The sequence below is a fragment of the Acomys minous genome (genome assembly GCF_964271855.1).
Source record: "Acomys minous genome assembly, chromosome: 2".
Taxonomy (NCBI): Eukaryota; Metazoa; Chordata; class Mammalia; order Rodentia; family Muridae; genus Acomys; species Acomys minous.
The window spans coordinates 135,518,078-135,539,423 of NC_140484.1; the positions used below are offsets into that span (position 1 = coordinate 135,518,078).

The 21,346-nt window shown below is 37.6% G+C and overlaps 3 protein-coding genes and 1 pseudogene across 4 annotated transcripts; 3 read left to right on the plus strand and 1 right to left on the minus strand.

Moving 5' to 3' along the window:
• Positions 1-346: 346 nt before the first annotated feature.
• LOC311581046 (olfactory receptor 51I2-like) lies at positions 347-1,300 on the plus strand (the record flags this gene model as incomplete). Its single annotated transcript, XM_084752945.1, has 1 exon — positions 347-1,300. The coding sequence occupies one exon, from the start codon at positions 347-349 to the stop codon at positions 1,298-1,300; it is 954 nt and encodes a 317-aa protein (XP_084609071.1).
• Positions 1,301-8,206: 6,906 nt separating this feature from the next.
• LOC311578501 (olfactory receptor 51E1-like) lies at positions 8,207-9,148 on the plus strand (the record flags this gene model as incomplete). The annotated part of the gene is made up of 1 exon (XM_084748383.1): positions 8,207-9,148. The coding sequence occupies one exon, from the start codon at positions 8,207-8,209 to the stop codon at positions 9,146-9,148; it is 942 nt and encodes a 313-aa protein (XP_084604509.1).
• A 3,206-nt stretch (positions 9,149-12,354) lies between these two features.
• LOC311581033 (olfactory receptor 51A4-like) lies at positions 12,355-13,308 on the minus strand (the record flags this gene model as incomplete). The annotated part of the gene is made up of 1 exon (XM_084752928.1): positions 12,355-13,308. The coding sequence occupies one exon, from the start codon at positions 13,306-13,308 to the stop codon at positions 12,355-12,357; it is 954 nt and encodes a 317-aa protein (XP_084609054.1).
• A 6,788-nt stretch (positions 13,309-20,096) lies between these two features.
• On the plus strand, positions 20,097-21,108 carry LOC311580848 (olfactory receptor 52Z1P-like; annotated as a pseudogene). The gene has a single exon. The product of its transcript is annotated as an olfactory receptor 52Z1P-like (transcript).
• The last annotated feature ends 238 nt before the right edge of the window (positions 21,109-21,346 follow it).

The window sequence follows — 21,346 nt, forward strand, 5'->3', positions numbered from 1 at the left end:
AGGTTAATTCTATGTCTTTTTATGAACATATATCTTCATTTCTTTTAAGCAGATTCATAGCAATGCAATCACTGTAAATCTGTGTTTTACTTTAAAAGAAACCATCAAATCATTTTCCAAAGTGACTACATTTTTATGTCCCACCAGCACTTTCTGAGAACAGCAGTTCTTCCAGTCTTGGCCCATAATTTGATGACCATGTTTGAAGTCTATATGCCTCGCTTATGCTATTCTGTGTATAAAATACTGTTTTATTTATTACTCAGTTGTCAAGTTTTTTATTTACTCGATTTCTCTTTCATAGATCCGTGAATGTCCTGGACTGCAGTTTCTCCTATAACTCATAATGTCGGGTTTGAATGCTACTTCACATTGGCCCGTTTTTTCCTTCATTGGCATCCCTGGTCTAGAGGCTGCACATATGTGGATCTCCATTCCCTTCTGTCTCCTGTACCTGGTAGCACTTGGGGGAAATGTTCTCCTCCTCCTTCTGGTTAGAGCAGAGCAGAACCTCCATGAACCCCAGTTCTATTTTCTGGCCATGCTAGCCCTCACTGACCTAGGCCTCTCACTGTCAACAATGCCTAGCGTCTTGGCCATCTTCTGGTTTGATGTCCACGATGTTGGTCTGGATGCCTGCCTGACCCAGATGTTCTTTATTCACACTCTCTCCTCTGTAGAATCAGGTGTTCTGGTAGCCATGGCTTTTGACCGCTTGGTAGCTATCTGTGCTCCACTCACCTATACCAGGGTCCTGACCCACCACACTGTTGTCTGCCTCAGTGGAGCTGCCCTCATACGAGGAGCCACTCTGTTGGCACCTCTGCCTTTTTTCCTCAGGACGTTTCCTTTCTGCGGGGCCAATGTCCTCTCGCACTCTTACTGCTACTACCCAGACATGCTGAATTTGGCCTGTGGAGACGTCACATTCAGCAGCGTCTACGGATTGGTCTGTGTACTCTGCACATTTGCAGTGGATGTAATCTTCATCTTAGTTTCCTACATGAAGATCTTAGGCACTGTGATGAAACTGGGCATCCAGGATCGGAACTGGAAATCTCTGCAAACTTGTGTCTGTCACCTCTGCACTGTGCTGGTGTTTTACTTGCCTCTCATCAGCCTTGCAGTTCTGCATCGTTACACTCAGGAAACTTCTCCAATTCTCTATACCACCATGAGCAATGCCTACCTCCTCATGACTCCACTGCTAAATCCTCTGGTTTATAGTCTCAAATCCAGGCAGATCCAAGCTGCCCTGCGCAAGCGATTTGGGGTGCAACGTGTTGTTGCTGGAGAATGAGATTGTTCTACATAGGAAAAACTGCAATGGTCTTTAAAATAGTCAAGGTCTACTATGTGCCAAATATTATCCTAGGCACCATGAATTCTAACTTTAAAAAGTACTCATTCAACCACGTAAGAAAAACAAGGTGGAAAGGATGGGCAGAAAGACTTAAAAAGAGCACAGATATCATTGTTGCCTGTTGACTAATGATGGTTGTTTGGTACTAATGAGGAAAAATCGTAGGAATCCTGGTTCAAAGTTATTGAATCCTACCATGACTGAGAAGTTGAGAGATCTAATTCTATCATATATAATTTGTAAAGGCCTGGTTATAGAGAAAAGCCAAGATTTCACACAATTCTTGACATCAGTGTTACTTAATGCATTAAAAAATAAAAATGGATGATGAATATAAGATATACCTTTCACATTAACTGATGTTGTCAATGTTCTAATGATCCATAAAACTAGATAATATACTGAATGGACATTTTAACAAGTCTAAGAAGTGGTTAATCTCATCTATTGGGAATTGAACTTTACTCAGACACTGTTTTCTTTCCAACCACATGTTGAATGTAGACATTAAAATCTTGACTTCCAAACCAGAGGAAGAGAAACTCAATTGTCTCTGATGATAAGTAAGCATGTAGCAGAACAGGAAGGATCTGAACCTGCTCTAAGAAAGTTCTAGGGCTGACCATGTGGTGTTGGTCAACCTGAATACGTACATACAATCAGATCATACTGACTGAGAGGATTGTATTTAGGAAAATATATGTATATAAATATACAAGTATGCATATAACAATGATTAATGAAAAGGTTATGAATTTGAAAAAAGTGCAAAAAAAGGTTATATGGGAAAGTTCAGAGGAAAAGGAATGAGAAATTGTGTAGTTATATTATAATATGAAAAAATAAAAACATTAAAAAAATAAGAGAAATATTTAAATGAATTTCTTAATAATAGCTGAAGTCATTGATCACAAAAACTTAATATGTGTTAGACACATTTAGTGGATATCCGGAAAAGAAGACATCATTGTCATACAGTTTCCATTCTGGTACAAAGTCAGGACAAAGCTTGTAATGATATCATTAGTGGGGTCTGAATCAGGAAAACAAAGTACAAAAGAACTAATGCAGCGGCAGCTTAAGGGTATATTCTGTTTAGGCAGAATAGACCATTGATTTACTTCTATTTATCAATAGGACAGTTCTATTTGTGCTTCATCTCATTCTCTATGAGAGTATTGCTTTCCTGGTTCATCTAACACTATGGAAAAACGTGAAGTCAGTTCTTAGAATGAGTGTACTTAGAACATATGAAGAGAAGCAGAAAGAAACACGAGGGACAGGTATCAAAAAAATCTGTCATAATCGCTACAGTAAATGTTATTTGTAAATTCATGTCTGTATTATGTGGTTAGCAATGAGTGAGGTCTTTGGCCTAGGACAATTCAGTTGTAGGGGGCATCATGAACTAAGAATATCACGATGAATAGTGAGTATAGTGGCTCACTCTGATCTATTACAGTGTTGAAAGGGAAGAAAAGTCATTTGACACTCATAATCACAACATGTATAAAACTAATTCTAAAACTGTTTGTTAGTATAGACATTTTATGAATAAAACATTATAACTACGAAAAATGTTTTTACTTTGAAAATGTCTATTACTATCTTATATCTTCAGTATTTCACTGTGCAAGTGACATAAAGAGTTATAATTTTATCTTTATTATTAAAGTGTAACATGGTCTTTGTCTTAATATATTTTGATGTAGAATTGTTACTATCCATTGATTTTTGTTAGTTATCAGATATTGTTACAAAGATATTGTATAAAAGCTTGAACAGAGTCTGGAGTTAAAATTTATTGCTGCTTTTCCAGTGTGCCCTAGCTCAGTTCCCAAAACCCACATTTGGTAGTTCATAACCACCTGTACCTCAGTATTGAGAGCAATGGATGGTTTTCCTAGCTTCCTCAGGTAGCCACACACAAGTGGCATACAATCACAGAAGGATGCAAATGCATGCACGCATGTACGAATCCACATACTCACAGACAAACACACACAAGTGAATAAAAATTAAATAAGTCCTAAAAATAAAATTAATTGTACTGGTTATCATTTCTTCTCTCAATGTCCTTACAAAGAAGATGCCACTAGTAACTTTTGACTGAGGAAACACTCAAGCACAGCCAGGGCCACAGGTTTTCATCAAGAACATATCAGGTAAGTGTGGAGACACTTATAAAAATACACTCATCCCAATAACCACTAGGCTTCCTCTACCCACAGACCACCCAGCATATGTCCCAGTTCCCCGCTGCGCTGATGATGAAGCCACTGGCAACTGCCATGTGTGTTGCACACATGCCACCATGCCCTTCCTGATAAACAGCATGAAGGAAGTCCCCCAGCTGTTTCTCAGTCCCAGGGCTGTTGGTTGGTTTAGGATTTGGGTTGATTGTTGATACTTATTGTATAAATATAATTTATCATTTTTTAAAAATGTACTCATTATATTCTTGTTTTTAACTAAATGTGAAATGCAATTTAATATAATCTAAATTAATCCAGTGTCTATTATTTAACTGAAAAGTAGATATACTAATTTATTTCACTTCTGTTTTGATTTCTTGTTGAATTTGTATACTAGGAAAACTTAAGATCAGGATGGGTTTACATTAAGAGCTCTAAAACACATCACATAAACATTGAAAAATGACCCCTATTTCCTAAAATTTGGAGCATTTCCTCTAGAAATGTTATTTCATTTCTCAAACCTCCCAAAAGCAATATACCTTTCCTTAACAATATAAATAATTCAATTTAGTCAAATAAGACATATAGCTATAGCTAAATGGAATTCAGATAAAGAATTATTTGTATTTAAATGGGGTCTACAGGGAAGGAGCATCAGTTCTAGGAATGACAAGTTAGTTTTAGGAATGCCTTTCTTGGTCATTTAATTTAAATAGAAAGAAATCTAATTTCTAAAAGAATAGAGTAACACTATTCAGATACACACTGCATGTAAGGAAGGTGCTTCAGTGCACTCCTGTTTTTCAACTCCTGTTTTTCAACATACCTGCTAACTTTCATCCTAGCCTAAATGCCAACAGTTTACAAAGCATACTTTTTGACTCTTGATTCCAAGCTTTGTAGCCTTGCACTGAATGCAGTGATAAGAGGCATGAGGAAAGGATCAATAATAGGCCCATGTCTCTATTGGTGGAATTGGTACATCAACCCAGCCGCAAAACCTTTGACCTACAATTTGTTCTGCCTGCAAGATACGTTGGGGTAGTGGTGGCACCGAACTTACAAGAGTGACCAACCAATGACTGGCTTAACTTGATCCTGATGCCAAAAGAGGGAGTTCATGCCTGACCCTGCCTGGATGGCCAAGAACCAGAGGCTGGATAGCCCAAAGATCTAGGACAGAACCAAAAACCACTGGCTAACAAAAGCCAGTGAAATGATTCTAATAATATCCTGCACTATCCTTAGATAAGAGCCTAGCACAGTCATCATCAGAAAAGCTTCATCTAATAACTAATGGAAACAGATGCAGAGACCCACGCTAAGCATTAGGCTGAGCTCAGGGAACCCCTTGAATAGATGGGAAGGGAGAATTGTAGGCATCTGAGGGGTCGAGGACATGTCAAGAGTACATCCCCCAGAATCAACTATGCCGATTTCATAGGGGCTCACAGAGATTAAAGCCTGTATTGGTTTGAAACAAGACCTCCGCATATATGTTATGTTCATGTAGCTTGGAGCTACATGACTCCAAATGTGGGAGAAGGGTTATCTCTGACTCTTCTGCCTGCTTTGAAACCCCTTCATCTTACAGAGTTTCCTCATCTAGCCTTGATATGAGAGTATCTGTCTAGGCTCATTGTAACTTGTTCTGATGTGTTCTGTTGATATCCCTGGAACGGCAGCTCTTTCTTGAAAGGAAATGGAGGAAGAATGGATCTGAGGGAGAGGGAAGGTGGTGAGAAGGGACTAAGAGAGGTGGAGGGAAGGGAAACTGGTTGGGATGTAATGTGTGTGTGTGTGTGTGTGTGTGTGTGTGTGTGTGTGTGTGTGTATGTGTGTGTGTGTGCGCGTATGTGTATGTGTGTGTATGTGTGTGTGTGTGTGTGTGTGTGTGTGTGTGTATGTGTGTGTGTATGTGTGTGTGTGTGTGTGTGTGTGTGTGTGTGTGTGTGTGAGAGAGAGAGAGAGAGAGAGAGAGAGAGAGAGAGAGAGAGAGAGAGAGAGAGAACACAAAGAGGGGTGCTTTGGTATTCTGTTAACATTCCTTTTTCCTACCTGGATATTGTGTTTTATCAGAAAAATTTGTTGAAAAATTAGAATTCACCCATTTTATTGTATTTTCAAAATCATGAAATTTGTTAACATTGAGGTCAGAGGATAGCATGCAGGACTTGGCTTTCTTTTTCCAGCCCTTGGATCTGAGAAATAGAACTCATTTTCAGGCCCTGAAGGAAGTGTCTTTATTAGCTAACCCATCTTGCCTATCTGCATTCAATTGTTTTGATAATCACTTGTCAGTAAGGAAGAGATATAGCTTCCTTTTTGTATGTGTATATAAGTAAAACACAATACTTCCTTTTGTGTTTTTGTATAAATCATTTCCAGTAATCCATGTGACTAGACTTATGTTATCTCGCTATATCAACTGAAAAGCCACCTCAAAAAATCACATATTTGAGAATTTTTCTAAGCTTGTAGTTTCTCCTCATATTCTTTGTTATTCTCTTGAATTACAAACAGATGATAAGATTTAGCAATTAGTTAAATGGCAGTCTCTTTTGATCCTTGATTAGCGATTCAAAATTCATACTTATTTATCATGACATTTCTAAGGACAAGATCTAGTTTAACTTTGACTGTCATTTTCCTAAAATCTCCAAGAAGATTACAACCTTTTCTTTTTAAATGTTGGCTTTTTCTCGACTCAGTATTTTAAAAATATCATCAGTTTGTTTATTTTATAATCCTGTTGTTGATCACCTTTAACTAATTCTTGTCTTACTCCATTATTTATTCTGAAAACTGGTGGGATAATAGATATGTGCATGTGTGTGCATGTTCATATTCATATTTTCTTAACAAATGAAGATCGATGTGGCGAGTGAAAGACAGAGGTGGAGAAGAAGATGGATCAAGAAAGGGAGAGAGAGGTTGCCGTGTAATACCTTTGGGAATGTAAGCTAATGCAATAAAAACTCCATTGAAATTCAGACAACTGCTGTGCCAGCCTCACTCAACTTCTCCAGCCACAGACACTGAGGTAAACCTAAACTCTTGAGTACTTAAGACTCTACCTAAGATATGAATTAAGAATAGACAATAAGAAAACACAATACAAAAGAAAGTCATGGTCAAACTTTCCCCCTTTCATATTGGAGAACTCTTTTACATTAAGGCATAGCATTGTTGCATTGGTCTCCGTCTATTCTGAGTAATATTTATGTGTTTATACAGAGGAAGACTTATGCAGGACAAAAACCATTAAGCACATTATGAGAATTTGATGATATACCAATAATTAAAAAACACACTGAAACTCTTTAAAATATAGGTTGAGATCGTTTACTCTTAGTCATAAGAAAATAGATCCTAATCTCGGTTTTTCCTTAGGAAATTAAAATAAGCTTAAAATGTGTGTCTTTTCACATAGATGTTCCATTTGAGTTATTGTCCAAAGACCACAAAAATGGATTTGCAGAAGTGAAAATGAAGTCACAACACTGACTTTAAAGCTTTTGGTGACTGAAAAGCTTGTTACAACATTGTTTTTGTAGTGTATGCATTATTGTTTATTATAATTTCAAACATTCTCTCCCTCCCTGGGCCACTCTCTTCTTCTCAGTTGAGTAAACTTTCAGCTTTTCTTTCCACATACATCAGAGGTTAATCCTCTGGCTCTCGGTTTCTCACTATTTTGTCTGAAATTCTTTTCTCTGTGTATGTTCCTTATGACATGTATTATCATTTTCTTCACATATTTACATTAACATCTTCAAATCTTAGAATACTTTAAAACAATAATCACATATGCCTAGTAAAATTGTTCTCTTCTTAAATTTAATTTTTTTTCTCCAAGGATTTTGAAAACTTTTATGATAAGGTTGAGAATAGGTGATTTAGTTCACCGTTTAAAATATTAGCATTAAAATATTAACATGATTATACAGCTTTATGTCATAGCAATTTTTAAAATAAAAACAAATTATACAGTAAAAATGTTTAATAAGTGTATCCTAAAAGCTTAGAAGAATGCATCAATATGGTCTGGTCAAGAAATAAGTAATTAGTAACTGAATTGATGAATAAATGCATTCTAAAAGACAGCAGTGAATTTGAGGAAGCTCTTGAGGGAATTTGCCTTTAGATGGAAAAAACCAAATTTGCTATCAGGTCCTTATGTTAGCACTGCAACTGCTCTTACCTGCTGAGGCCAGCCCCATGTTGTTCTCGCTGTTAAAACTTTGAAGCTATCTGATTTTTGCTTTGAGTCGTCAGAATTGTGCTTGCTGTGACATAGTTCTTATCCTAGGCTCTTTGGATAAGAGCTGGTTTGGGAATAGGCTGAACATAAAATGCACTGTTCATTTTAACTGCCATCTACCCTAGCTCATTTCTATACATGGATATTAGTAATGGAAAGGCTCATCTATCCTTAATGCGATCTTCAAGATAACATGTTGTTCCCTGGTGTAATTGCTAAAGTCATTTTGCTCCCAATAAGATGCTCATCCCTAGATTATCCCTTCACAGGTGACATTTAGCACACTCAGTAGTACTTCCTGAATCTGACATTTAACTTTTGTTTTCCTCTAGGGTTCAATGTCAGAGAAACTGTTTTGCACAGTCATCCCTACAGTCGTCCATGTCTGAATTTAATATGACCTTTCAACCTTCTGTCTTCATCCTCACTGGCCTCAGAGGGCTGGCGGGAGCCCGCCTATGGCTCGGACCACTCCTGAGCCTGATGTACATAATTACAATGGCAGGGAACTGTACTGTAATTTACTTAGTAAGGACCGAACGGAGTCTTCAGGAGCCTCAGTACCACTTTTTATCTATGCTGGCTGGGGCTGATATTGTCTTGTCTGTCTCCACACTTTTCTCTGTGCTAAAAGTCTTTATCTTTGACCTCTATGAAATTGCATTTGATAGTTGCCTTGCTCAGCTCTTCTTCATCCATACATCCTCCTCCATGGGCTCAGGAATCCTGTTAGCCATGGCTTTTGACCGCTTTGTGGCCATCAGTCATCCTTTGCAATACACCACTATACTTACCAACTCACGAGTCACAAAGATGGGGCTGGCAGCCTTTCTGAGGGGTGTAGCACTCATGACTCCCTTACCTATACTGCTCAAGAGACTACCATTCTGCAAGGGGCAGATGCTGTCCTATTCCTACTGTATACACCCAAATGTCATGAAACTAGCTTGCGGTCAAGTCAAAATCAATATTTTCTATGGGCTTGTTTTGGTTATATTTTCCTTTGGGGTGGACTTTCTGCTCATAGCCATTTCTTATGCTTTAATATTTCAAGCAGTCATGGGAATTGCTTCCAAAGAAGGTCAGATGAAGGCACTCAACACTTGTTTGTCCCATATCTTTATTGTCTTTATTTACTATGGCCCTTTGCTGGCCATAACTGTAATGCATCGAATCAGCCACAGAAGCTCTCCGATAGCACATGCCGTCTTGGGAAATGTCTACCTCTTTATGCCTCCAATGCTCAACCCCATTGTATATAGCCTGAAGACCAAGCAAATTCGTTCTGCCCTGAGAAAATCTATGAAGATCCACGTTGGATGAACAATTCAGAGAGTTAATGGCAGTTTCAATGAAGTAAAGTACAACTTGACAGTTCATGTGATTGTTGATTTTATTGTAGTTTAATATCTGAGATGTGTATACAGATGTGAAAATGAGATAAAATGTTGAAATTATAGCTTTTATGAATAAAGACACCGCATGCATCTATATAATCGCAAGTTTTATTTTCTCCTATGTTTATGATAGACTTTACAAACTAAATAGTAAAGAACAGTTCTTTGCTAGATATTTAATGTTAATTTTTATCTAAATTCACTATATTTTTATAGTTTCAGATAAGGGTTCTAATTAAGTAATTCTCTAAATGACTCAGAAATTTCAACAAAATCCCTAATCCTATTCCTTCGCTTTCTGCATTGTTTTCTTTCCTCTGGGTTTTGGTCTATTTATTTACTAAAACATCCTCTTCTTTTTTGCACTATCTCCATGAAAACAAAATTTATATGTATCATCTAAACTATTTTGACTATCCCTGCTACAGAGTATGTGGGTCACAGCAATCAATTAGTAAGTCAATTTGTATCCTTTTTTTCTGAAATACACCTGCATTTGCGTCACATCCTTTAGAAAAAAAATCATTTATTCCGACTTCCTGTAGAACAACATTGTTAGCTAGTTCTGTATCTTTGATTTGCTCCCCGGTTACAGGACACCTGTATGGCTATTTTGAAAATCTTTTTCAGGTTCTTCCGGTGTGTGCGTGTACACATGGATATGTTCTTCATAGCAATAGTCTTCAAATCCATGAAAACCAAGGTTAAATTCATGAACTACTTCAAATGCAAATTTTCTCTTGAATTCCCTGTGCACCTAAGTGTTGATTGTATTTTCTGTTTTTAGAGTGGAAATTAATTCTATTACCTCCACATGTCTTTTAAGTTTCTTCTTCATAAATGTTGTCTGTTTTCATTACCTAAATAAACCTTAAGTGCTTTCACTTTTCTACATCTAAGCATTAGCTCCACTAATGTAAGCATTCTAGATGCCTTTCTTTATGTAATGTGAAACTGAATTCCATACTTCTAACCTCATCTGGTTTTAAACTGACATTTACTGTGTTGTATAAAATTTCCCGTTGAAATGGGGGAAATACCCAGACACCATATTCTTAGTACAATGAAAATTTATTACCTTGGGTGGAGGTAGGGCTGCAAAAGCGGCAGCACCAGCAGCAACAGCAAGCACAAGCAGTGAGCAAGAAACTAGGAGAGCATAGGATCAGCTGAGGCAAGTAAAGCAAGAGAGGATGTCTGTAGGATGAACTTTTAACGTTGAAAAGGGGAAGTGTGTGCTAGGGTGAGTTGGTGAACCCTGAATTTTGATTGTTGGACCTTGGTGTTTTGTCTCACTGGTCAATAAGAGAATAGACCTTGAGGGCTAGCTTTAAGAAAGTAACAGTTTTAAGGAAGAGAAAGGAAAGAGGGTAGAAGGGCAAAAATCTCTATTCAGTGTTTGCGTTGGCCACAGTTGGGCCTGTCAGAGCCCAGCTCTGCATGTACCATCATCACAGCAAAGTTCTGAGAGCAAATACGATGACGTCAAATCTTTATTTTCAAATTAGTAGCAAATTATGTGTTTGGTTGGACAAGCTTAACCAAATCTGCATGTGAAGCTCTTTGATTCGACCTGCCTATTGTTTTCATACTCTACCCATGCCAAATCGCCTTAGGTCCTCTGGAAAACACATTAATTTAAGACATTTTTTGTCTGTGCCTGTTTATGACTGACAGTGCAGTCTTTCTCTTTCTGTAATAAAGTTTTTCACCGGACTTTAAAAACTAGTTAATGATAGACTTCTGTGACTGCCAACTGTTTAATCAAAATGTCAGTGAGAAGGACATCGTTGTTGGTGTCTCCTAAGTTGTACTAGTCCTACAGTTAATCACTCAGACCTGGTACTGTCTCTAGGTAGATACTATCAGAATTTAATTGAATCAAAGAACACTCAGCTGATTTTCACTGGAAAATTAATCAGATATCAGGATTTTAAAATTTTTTTATTAATTTATTCTTGTTACATCTCAATGGTTATCCCATCCCTTGTATCCTCCCATTCCTCCCTCCCTCCCATTTTCCCCTTAATCCCCTCCCCTATGACTGTTCCTGAGGGGGATTTCCTCCCCCTGTATATGCTCATAGGGTATCGAGTCTCTTCTTGGTAGCCTGCTGTCCTTCCTCTGAGTGCCACCAGGTCTCCCCCTCCAGGGGACGTGGTCAAATATGGGGCACCAGAGTTCGTGTGAAAGTCAGGATTTTCTATGCTTCATTAAATGATTCTTTAAGTATTAGGGAAAGCATTTTGTTTGGGTTTTCCATATATTCTCTGATCATGTCTATGAGGTGTGAGAGAAGGAGAAAGGGGAGATACATATTACAAAATGTAAGAGAAAATAATAACAAAAATACCATTTATACCAGACTTCAAATATAAAACTGTAACAATAGCCAAGTATTAAATAAATTCAAAGTATGTATAAGGAATGATTCCTTATAGATCATCAGGGTAACTGTATTATGAGGTGCTATGAGAGCCTCTGTTTATCCCAAGCAAAGTATTTCAGTGGCCTGGAATATTAACTTTAGTAGAAGCAGTATACAAGTCAATTTTATCTCTTAATTAAATCAATAAGTATACAGGCTGGTGGACATTCAGGTATCTGCTCCTCTGTTGGGATTTTGTCATGCTTCCTTTAAAGGAATTTATTATTCTATACTTTTCTATTTCCACATCTCTGAATATGGTGCAATCTTTGATTCCTTGGATGAATAATTATAAATTTAAAAGAACAATTTTATTTGTAATTTTATATTAAAATTTAAAAATAAATTAAAAATTTAAATGATATTTCCCCTTTATTTTAGATAAGCTTGATATTTTTCCAAAAAATGTGTTGCATCCACTTGGTTTCCACATCCTTTAAATTTTTTATAGCTCATGTGTTCTTTATAGGTAAACAAACAAAATATATACACATCCCACATTGAGTCTCATCATACTCTCATTCCACAGTGTAGTAGATCAGTATTTCTTTTTCAGTGATAATCAAAATACCACACTCTTCTTAGAACACAAGTGTATCTTAATTCTCACAAAATTATACCTTGAAATAAAAGCATGTTCCTGAGAAACAGGTAGATGACAGGGCACAGAAGTAGGACATCTCTTTTGCTAAGACCATATGTGACTATTTGAGCAAGTTTCCCCGAATTATGAATGCTTTACACACTGCGGACCTTATCTGTTTGGTTTTTAGGCTGTAAACCAAGGGGTTCAGAACAGGAGTCAAGAATAAGAAAAGGTTGGCCATGGTGACATGGAGCAGAGGAGACGCAAATGTGCCAAACCTGTGAATTAGGGCCAGAACAATGAGTGGCACATAAAATATAAAGACAGTGAATATGTGGGAGACACAGGTGTTGAGCGCCTTGAGTTGACCATCTCCTGAGGCAATACCCAGCACTGTTTTCAAAATCATGATATAAGAGATGACAATAAATACAGAGTCAACGCCAAATGAACAGAGGACTAGAGACAATCCATAAATAATATTGACCCTGACAGTACCACAGGCCAGCTTCATAACATCAGGGTGGTAGCAGTAGCAATGGGACAGAATGACACCCTTACAGAAGGGCAACCGCTTGAGCAGGATTGGCAAGGGTACCATTAACAACACACCCCTAACAACAGCTGCAAGTCCCATCCTGATAATCCGAGGGGTGGTTAAGACTACATTGTAGTGTAATGGATTACGAATAGCAACAAACCGGTCAAAAGCCATGGCCAATAAGATGGCTGACTCCATGGAAGAGAAGGTATGGATGAAGAACATCTGTGTCAAGCAAGAGTGGAACTCAATCTCTTTGTGATTCAGGAGGAAGACGTTCAGTACTGTAGGCAGAGTTGATACAGAAAGACCCACATCTGTAGCTGCCAGCATAGACAGGAAGATGTACTGAGGCTCATGAAGGATGGAGGTGGTTTTGATAATAAAGAGGATGGTGCAGTTTCCTAGGAGGGCGATTAGGTACATGACACACAGTGGGATAGAGAACCATATCTGCACATCTTCAAGTCCAGGAATGCCTGTTAGAAGAAACGTAGGTGGCTGGAACCAGCTACTATTTGTAATCTCCATAAAGATACCTCTTATCAAGCTGTTGTCAGCTTCCAAATGTCTCTATTGTAAGAAAAAATGGTAAATCTTAAAAATAAGAGATTATTTCATGATGTTCTTCTGGGTCAATTCTATCTATGAAATGATTATATGAAGGAATTAGGTTTCCAAACCTATTTGAATAGCTATTTGCAGCTTGGACAATGAATAGCTGCTATTAAATGTAGAAAATGGTAGAATTCTTTTCACCTACTTAGCACACTCAATCTAATAACACTGATTATGTGCAAATGAAAATTAAGGCTATAATTTTGGTGTCTTGATTTATTGGTGTTATTTAATTATGTTTCTCTCTGCACTAAAAATGTCATTTCACTAAATATTATTTAGTACTAAATTTGAGCTAAAATTATCAGAAGTCTCAAAGCAGCCCTTGTACTTTCCCACAGATCAGTGTCATACTTTCAACACTCAAGCCTTCTGGAAATATGAGCATTCTTCCTGATGTTTCTTCTGCAGAAATAAAATGCATGCTTATTTTAATAACTATTGTTATATCTAAATCATTTGTGAATTCTCATTCTTCCAATGAACTTCTGTCATTTGATATTTTCTTTAGATTGATAGGGTTACTCTTTCTCAAGAGAATGCCTATCAAAATATGAGAACATGATGAAAGAACTAAAGCAGGGATTGTTGGTTTTCTCAGCCAGTTCTAGAACAGAATTGGACATGAACAAATAGTTTCTTGAAATAAATGAAAACATCTATTTGCCAAAATACAAGTAATGCATTTGTGAAAAACAAATACCAATACTTTAGCAAATATTTCAAATCAGCATCATTGAAGGAAAAAAATCTTATTTTATGTATTTATCTTTTAAAAAGTAGAAATGAATATTATTTTCTATTAGGTGAATACATTTATATTTATGTCTCAAAAATCTCTATTTTTCATAAGAATGTTGTAACTACATTATTGATGTAACTACAATTGGATATAAAGACAAGAAATAAAAGAAAAGTGAAAATTTCATGTAAACTATCAAAAAAAAGCCTAGAATCCAAATATGATGCCTTTTGTAGAGTAATTATAAATATGATCAAATATATAAAATGCACCTGAAAATCAATTAAATAGAATAAATAAGCTATTTTTCTTAGGAAAGAGGCCATAGAGAAGAGACCTGGGGTAGCAGGGAAGACTGTTCAGTCAATGGAGTGCTTCCTTAACAAGAACAAGGCCCTCAGGTGGAGTCCCCAGCACCCTCTCTAAAAAAGCTGGATATATAGCCTGTGTCTGTAAAGCAGGTGCTGGGACTAGAGACAGACAGGCAGATCCCTGGAGCCCACTGGCCATCTTAGTGCATCAGAGAGTTCAAGGTTCAGTGGTAATAATGAGGAAAGAGACTGAGTAAAAAACTCCAACATCAACTGGTCTTCAAAAGCAGTCACACATACACCAACATGTACACACTTAAACACTCAATACACACGTGCTACACACACACACATACACACACACAGAGAGAGAGAGAGAGAGAGAGAGAGAGAGAGAGAGAGAGACAAAGACAGAGACAGAGACAGAGAGACAGAGAGACAGAGACAGAGACAGAGACAGAGAGACAGAGACAGAGACAGAGACAGAGAGACAGAGAGACAGAGACAGAGACAGAGAGACAGAGAGGGGGAAAACAAACACATACACACAAACTGGGACAAGAAACTTCATTTTCCCTTAGCAAGATCAGAATTCTGTACATTTTGGAAATATGAAAATATCACAGGTGTTATTTTTTTAAGTGTAAATATGTTTTTGAAGTGAGGTTTTTATGGCATAAATAACTGGCAATGAGTTTTACAAAGCCTGTCTGTTTTTCTGATAGTGTTACAAGGAACATGTGCAGTCCCTGAGAAGAAGGCTCTCTGAGGATCTAAGACAGTTAAAACAAGGTTATTTTGATGTGATTTTTCATTGGTTTACCTAGAATGCCAGATTAGTGTAAATAAATGTTTTTAAAGGCACAGTACATAGTGTACTGGCAGGTCCAGTCACATGACAAGCCAGCCATGCTCAACCATCCATCACATTGAGTCTCAGCACATGAAAACAAGGAACTTTCTTAGAAACCACATAGCATTTATATGTTAAACCAACACACATACATGAAATCCCATAGCTGCAGATTCCTATACAAATATGTAACAGCCTCTTTGTTTTAACTTTCTTCCTGAACATGTAGGAATTCATCCTCCAGATTTCCTTTTCTTCCCTCTGCTTAGCACTGCCTTGATCTCAAATACAACTAGATCACCATTCACGTTCTTGCAAGGTTTACTATAAATTTGCTATATACTTGGTCTATATCATAGCCTACTTCATTTTTTGCTATTTTTGTAGACACATCTCTGACTTTTTCAATGAAGATGTGTTTCATTCCAACTGATTTTATTTATTTTTGCAGCCCGATCCCATTGGATGGTTTAAACCACTCTTACATTAGATTTTTTTCATCCCCATTTGATCACATGCTCAGAAACAAACTGTGCTTTAGCTCTTCTGACAATAGTTAAATCAGCTGATTAATGTTTAGTTTCTATGCAGCCTTCTACTGAAATATCCTTAGCTATTTTGGATCATGAGAATTACTCTAGACATTAAATTCCCACCAAATGTTCAGTGTTGCCCTATAATTAACGTTTAGTCCTTTTGATTTAATGTTGTCTTTTTTGTGGTACCTAGCTAGATTTTTTTTCTTATCCGGTTGTTGTTAAGTGTCAGTAATGTTGGGATTATAAAATCCTCATAGATTTGTAAAGGCAGTCATATTTTCTTTATAAATACAAAGAACAAAATGAATATTGGCAAAATAAATAGAAAATTATATAATCCTACTGCACCATATGTATACTAACATTCAGTAGAGACGTAAAATTCACCAGTAGCACAAAATTCACTTTAAGTTCTACTATGTATAATGTTTGGGGAAATCATACTTTAGTAGATGGAGGGTAAGGGAACATTTAAAACTGAAGCATAAATTCCAGTAAACCAAAGTTATGGAAAAGGTTATTGTCATCTGAAAGGTACCATTTTAGAATTTGTCAACTTACTCAATATCCAACTTCCAGTCACCTGTGTCCTGGTGTCCATGTTTCTCTATGACAGATTTCCTATGCTACTAACATTGTTCCTCAGTTTCTACATTCACAAGTCACTTCACCCTTTCACCTTTCCAAATGTCATGACTCAATTCTAGACTTCCTCAATTTTTTGTAACATCTATTCTTCTCATGTTTCTTCAAATCCCCAACTGAGAAGTTATTCTGCCATTTTCTTCTACAACTCCCTTATTTCCTTCAATGCTTTTTCTCAGATCTTCTACTAAGTGTCTCTGTTTTCACCTTTGGAAAGCTCTCTTTCATCTCATTCAATAGAACTCTGAGTTTCATTCTAAAATGAGACAAAACTTCAGTTAGGAAACCCCCTGAACAAAAGGCCTCATTTATTCTGTGCTACTGAACACACCATGCGATCACCTCACTATAAAACCTGAACTCTCAGATTGAGAAAGAGGTTCAGAACACAGCTCTCTTATTTTCTCTTTTCAACTTACCAATCTGGGCATCGGTAGAGAATGCAAGGGTTCTTAAGGAGGGAGTTTCCCAAAGCCGCTACCAGGGGAAGCTCCTCGGTTTGAGAGTTATTTACTACAACACACGGAGAAAGAGTGAGCAGGTACCAGAGGGAGTCAATCAAAATATCCCCATGAGGTAATGGCTTCCACATGTCAGATATGAGATGATGAAAAACAAAATACTTGGAATGGAAATCTTTCTAAATTTTCTTAATATCTCTGTCTTCATAGTTTCTCACACACTCAGTCATGGAACCCCGTGTCACAACAGTTTATTGCTAATGTGCCACAATCTATACATTATAGGTTTTGATTTTCTTACAAGTGATATTTTGGCACCTAAGCTTACTTTGAATCATTTTATTTTATGCATATGAGTCGTCTCTCTGCATATATGCCTACATGCCAGAAGAGGTTATCAGATCCCAGTGTAGATGGTTGTGATCCACCACGTGGTGGCTGAGAATTTAGCTCAGGTGCTCTGAAAGAACATCCAGTGAGCCATTATCTATCCAGCTCAGTTTGAGTCATTCTTAAGTGAACAATTTTTAAATGTAAGTTTTTACTTTCTCTCTGAGAAACTGAGGGTTACAGCTGCTATAATCATTCATCAGTACCTTTCTTCCCCAACACTGTGATGTTACAGGTCTTTGATAGGTCTAGGTCCATTTATATTGAGCCAATAATCTCATTAAAGATGTTTATCTCTTCTTTTCTTTAAAACTGTTATTGATCGTTTTCTCCAAACCAAATCTATTTATCAATGCAACGAACTCTAAAATATTTGTCTATAGATATATGCTACTGGTTGTTACAATTTTCCTTTCAAAGTTGTGTTATTTACTTCCTCCCTAGCACTAACGCATAAATATAGAAGGCTCTAAAAATTACGACCCAGATGTCCTGTCATCAAGATGTGCTGGGGCAATGGTAGTGAACCAGAGCTTGTGAGAGTAACCAACCATATTTGGTTGAACTTGAGGCCAATGCCAGCAGAGAAAGCCCATGCCTGACACCGCCTGGATGGTCAGGAGCCTGAGACTAGTTAGGTAAGAAAATAGTAATATTCTGGAAAAAATTAATATTCTGCTATACTCATATGAGTGTCTTGTTTAGAAGTCATCAGAGAGGCGTCCTATTGCAGCAGATGAAAGTAGATGCCGAGGCCTAGAGATAGGCATTACTCAGAGGGGATAAAAACTGGAGCCCTCTCCATCAGGTTCCTGCCCTTGGAGATTCAGGAACCTAGCTGAAGAGGGGGTAGAGAGATAGTTGGAGTCAGAGGAGATACAGGACACCAGAAGAATGTGGCTCAATGTAACAACCAAACATGGAGAGATTGCATAGGCTCCAAGAGACTAAAGCGGCAAACACGGGGCCCGCATGGGTTCTGCAGCAATGTTAATTAAGGAAAAACAATCTAAGTTACTGCTCCATATTATCATCAATTTTTAAAAAGGCTATAGATTTGCTTACACATGTTAATATATCATTATCTGATTCATATCAAATTGACAAACTTTTTTTCATTCTGTTTTTTTTTCTTTTCTTTTTTATTTTTATTTTTATTTTTATTTTTTTTTATTTTTATTTTTTTTTTTATTATTTTATTTTATTTTTTTTTAATTAATTTATTCATATTACATCTTGATTGTTAGCCCTTCCCCTGTTTCCTCCCATTCCTCCCTCCCTCCCACTTCCCCCCTTCTCCCCTCCCCTATGTCTGTGATTGAGGGAGACTTCTTCCCCCTATGTATGCTCTAAGATTATTGAGTCTCTTCTTGGTAACTTGCTATCCTTCTTCTGAGTGCCACCAGGCCTCCCCATCCAGGGGACATGGTCAGAAAAGGGGCACCAGAGTTCACGTGAGAATCAGATCTCACTCTCCACTCAACAGTGGAGAATATCGTGTTCGTCGGCTAGGTCTTCGTAGGGGTTCGAAGTTTACTGCCTATTTCTCCTTGGCTGGTGCTTTAGTTTGAGGAGGACCCCAGGACCCAGATCTGCCTGTCATAAAGTTCTTCTTGTAGGTTTCCAGGACCCTGTGGGTCCTGTTATTTCCCCATTCTTCCATGCTACTCTCGCCTAAAGTCTCAATAGGATGTCCTCTCCTCTGACCCACTTTCTTGGTAAGTAAGGTTTTTCATGGGACGTATCCCTTGGACTAGTGTTTTGATATAAGTGAGTATATACCGTTTGTCTCTTTTTGCTTCTGGGTGAACTCACTCATTATGATAATTTCTAGGTCAATCCATTTGTCCACAAATTTCGGGAATTCCTCGTTTTTAATAGCTGACACTTATTTTATTACACACGTATAAAACAAACTACATACAGCAGGGAGAGCCATGTGACAATCATGAGTTCTATAAATGTTACATTCATAGTGGTTTGGCTATTTGCCTACGCTTGTTTCCATTACATAATGGGCTATTGGGCCATGTCCATTTAACATCATGCTAACCTATTGTTAATAGTAATTCATATAACTTTACACAATCTTAATAGTGTTTCAAAACATGCAATATTCTATTCAACAATTTCATTGATTACTCTAAATGTAGGATGTAGGTACTGGTTAGCACTGATTCAATAGCTGAGTTCCCCAAACACAACATGGTTTTGGCCATTACGTCTCTAGAACATGAATAATAGAACTGTGTTTGGACATCAGAACTGAACAATAGGGGGAAAAGCAATCATAGGCAATGCCGGCCAGAGCCTCTGAGGGCTGAAGCAAAAGAGACAAATATAAAACTTTTTTTAATTTTTGGTTTTTCCAAGACAGGGTTTCTTTGTGTAGCCTTGGCTGTCCTGGACTCGCTTTGTAGACCAGGCTGGCCTCGAACTCACAGCGACCCACCTGCTCTGCCTCCCAAGTGCTGGGATTAAAGGCGTGCGCCAACACAGCCCGGTGAATATAAAACTTTGAATGAAAGGTGAAATCTCAATTTCAAGACTACCTAGTTTGCAACCATACTTAACATTGCCACATTTGCCAACTAGCAAAGCTTTATAAAACTTTGGTTATAATTTTGTTAGTGAAGTCTTTATGGGTTATTATGCCTCAATTGAAAGTTATTAACATTTTTCATAAAGTAATAATCTTAACCAACTCTGTGAGTGTGCACATTTAATCTAATAAAATAACAATAATTTTTCTCCCTTTTTTTGTTATGCTTTGGCAGGTTCAGAACTAGTAGACAAAATAAACATGACAACATCTTCAACAGCTTTAAGCTACACAAATCTCAGAGACATCTGGTACACCATGATTGGGATCCCAGGACTGGAAGATTCACACATATGGCTCTCCATCCCCATCTTTTCAATGTACACAGTGGCCATTGCTGGCAACGCACTGCTATTATTCCTGATCATCACTAAACGCAGCCTTCACGAACCCATGTACCTTTTTCTCTCCATGCTGGCACTGGGTGATATCTTTCTGTCTACAGTCACAACACCAAAAATGTTAGCAATCTTCTGGTTCTAAGCTGGGGGCATTTCTTTTGCTAGCTGTGTGTCTCAGATTTTTTTTTTTCTCCACTTCATCTTTGTGGCAGAGTCTGCCATACTGCTGGCTATGGCATTTGACCGTTATGTGGCCATCTGTTATCCGCTAAGATACACCACCATTCTAAGCCCATCTGTCATCAGCAAAGTTGGCATTGCATCTGTGACTAGAAGCTTCTTCATCTGCTTCCCTCTTACCTTTCTTGTTTATCGGCTCACCTACTGTGGGAGAAACATCATTCGTCACTCATACTGTGAACACATGGGCATTGCCAGGTTGGCTCGTGACAGCATCAAAGTCAACATTTACTATGGGGTGATAGTAGCTCTATTTTCCACATGCCTGGATGTGGTACTGATCATGGTCTCATATGCTCTTACACTTTGTGCTGTGTTTAGAATTCCTTCTCAAGATGCCCGGCTCAAGGCTCTAGGTACATGCGGCTCGCATGTCTGTGTTATTCTCCTGTTCTACACACCAGCTTTCTTCTCTTTCTTTGCTCATCGTTTTGGGAGTCACAGCATACCACTGCATATCCACATTCTCCTCGCTCACCTCTATGTGGTAGGACCACCCACTGTCAACCCCATCATTTATGGAGTGAAGACGAAACAAATTCAGGAGAAGGTTATCCAGTTCTTTTCTTTGAGCAAGATATTTTGCTGACCGAAACCAAGCAGCTTGGTTGGGTTCTTTATAATTTCTCCCAAACTATAGAACTCAAGGGCATTTGAAGATACAATGTAAATGTTAAATAAAGTCATCCTTAGTGAAGGCAATTATGGCAGTTTTCAGCAATCAAGAAAAGGGTGAATTCTATTCAGCATATATTTTATTCAGAATAGTACTATAATAAGGACACATTATTTTATGTCCTATTTTCATCTTTGTTACAATGTATATA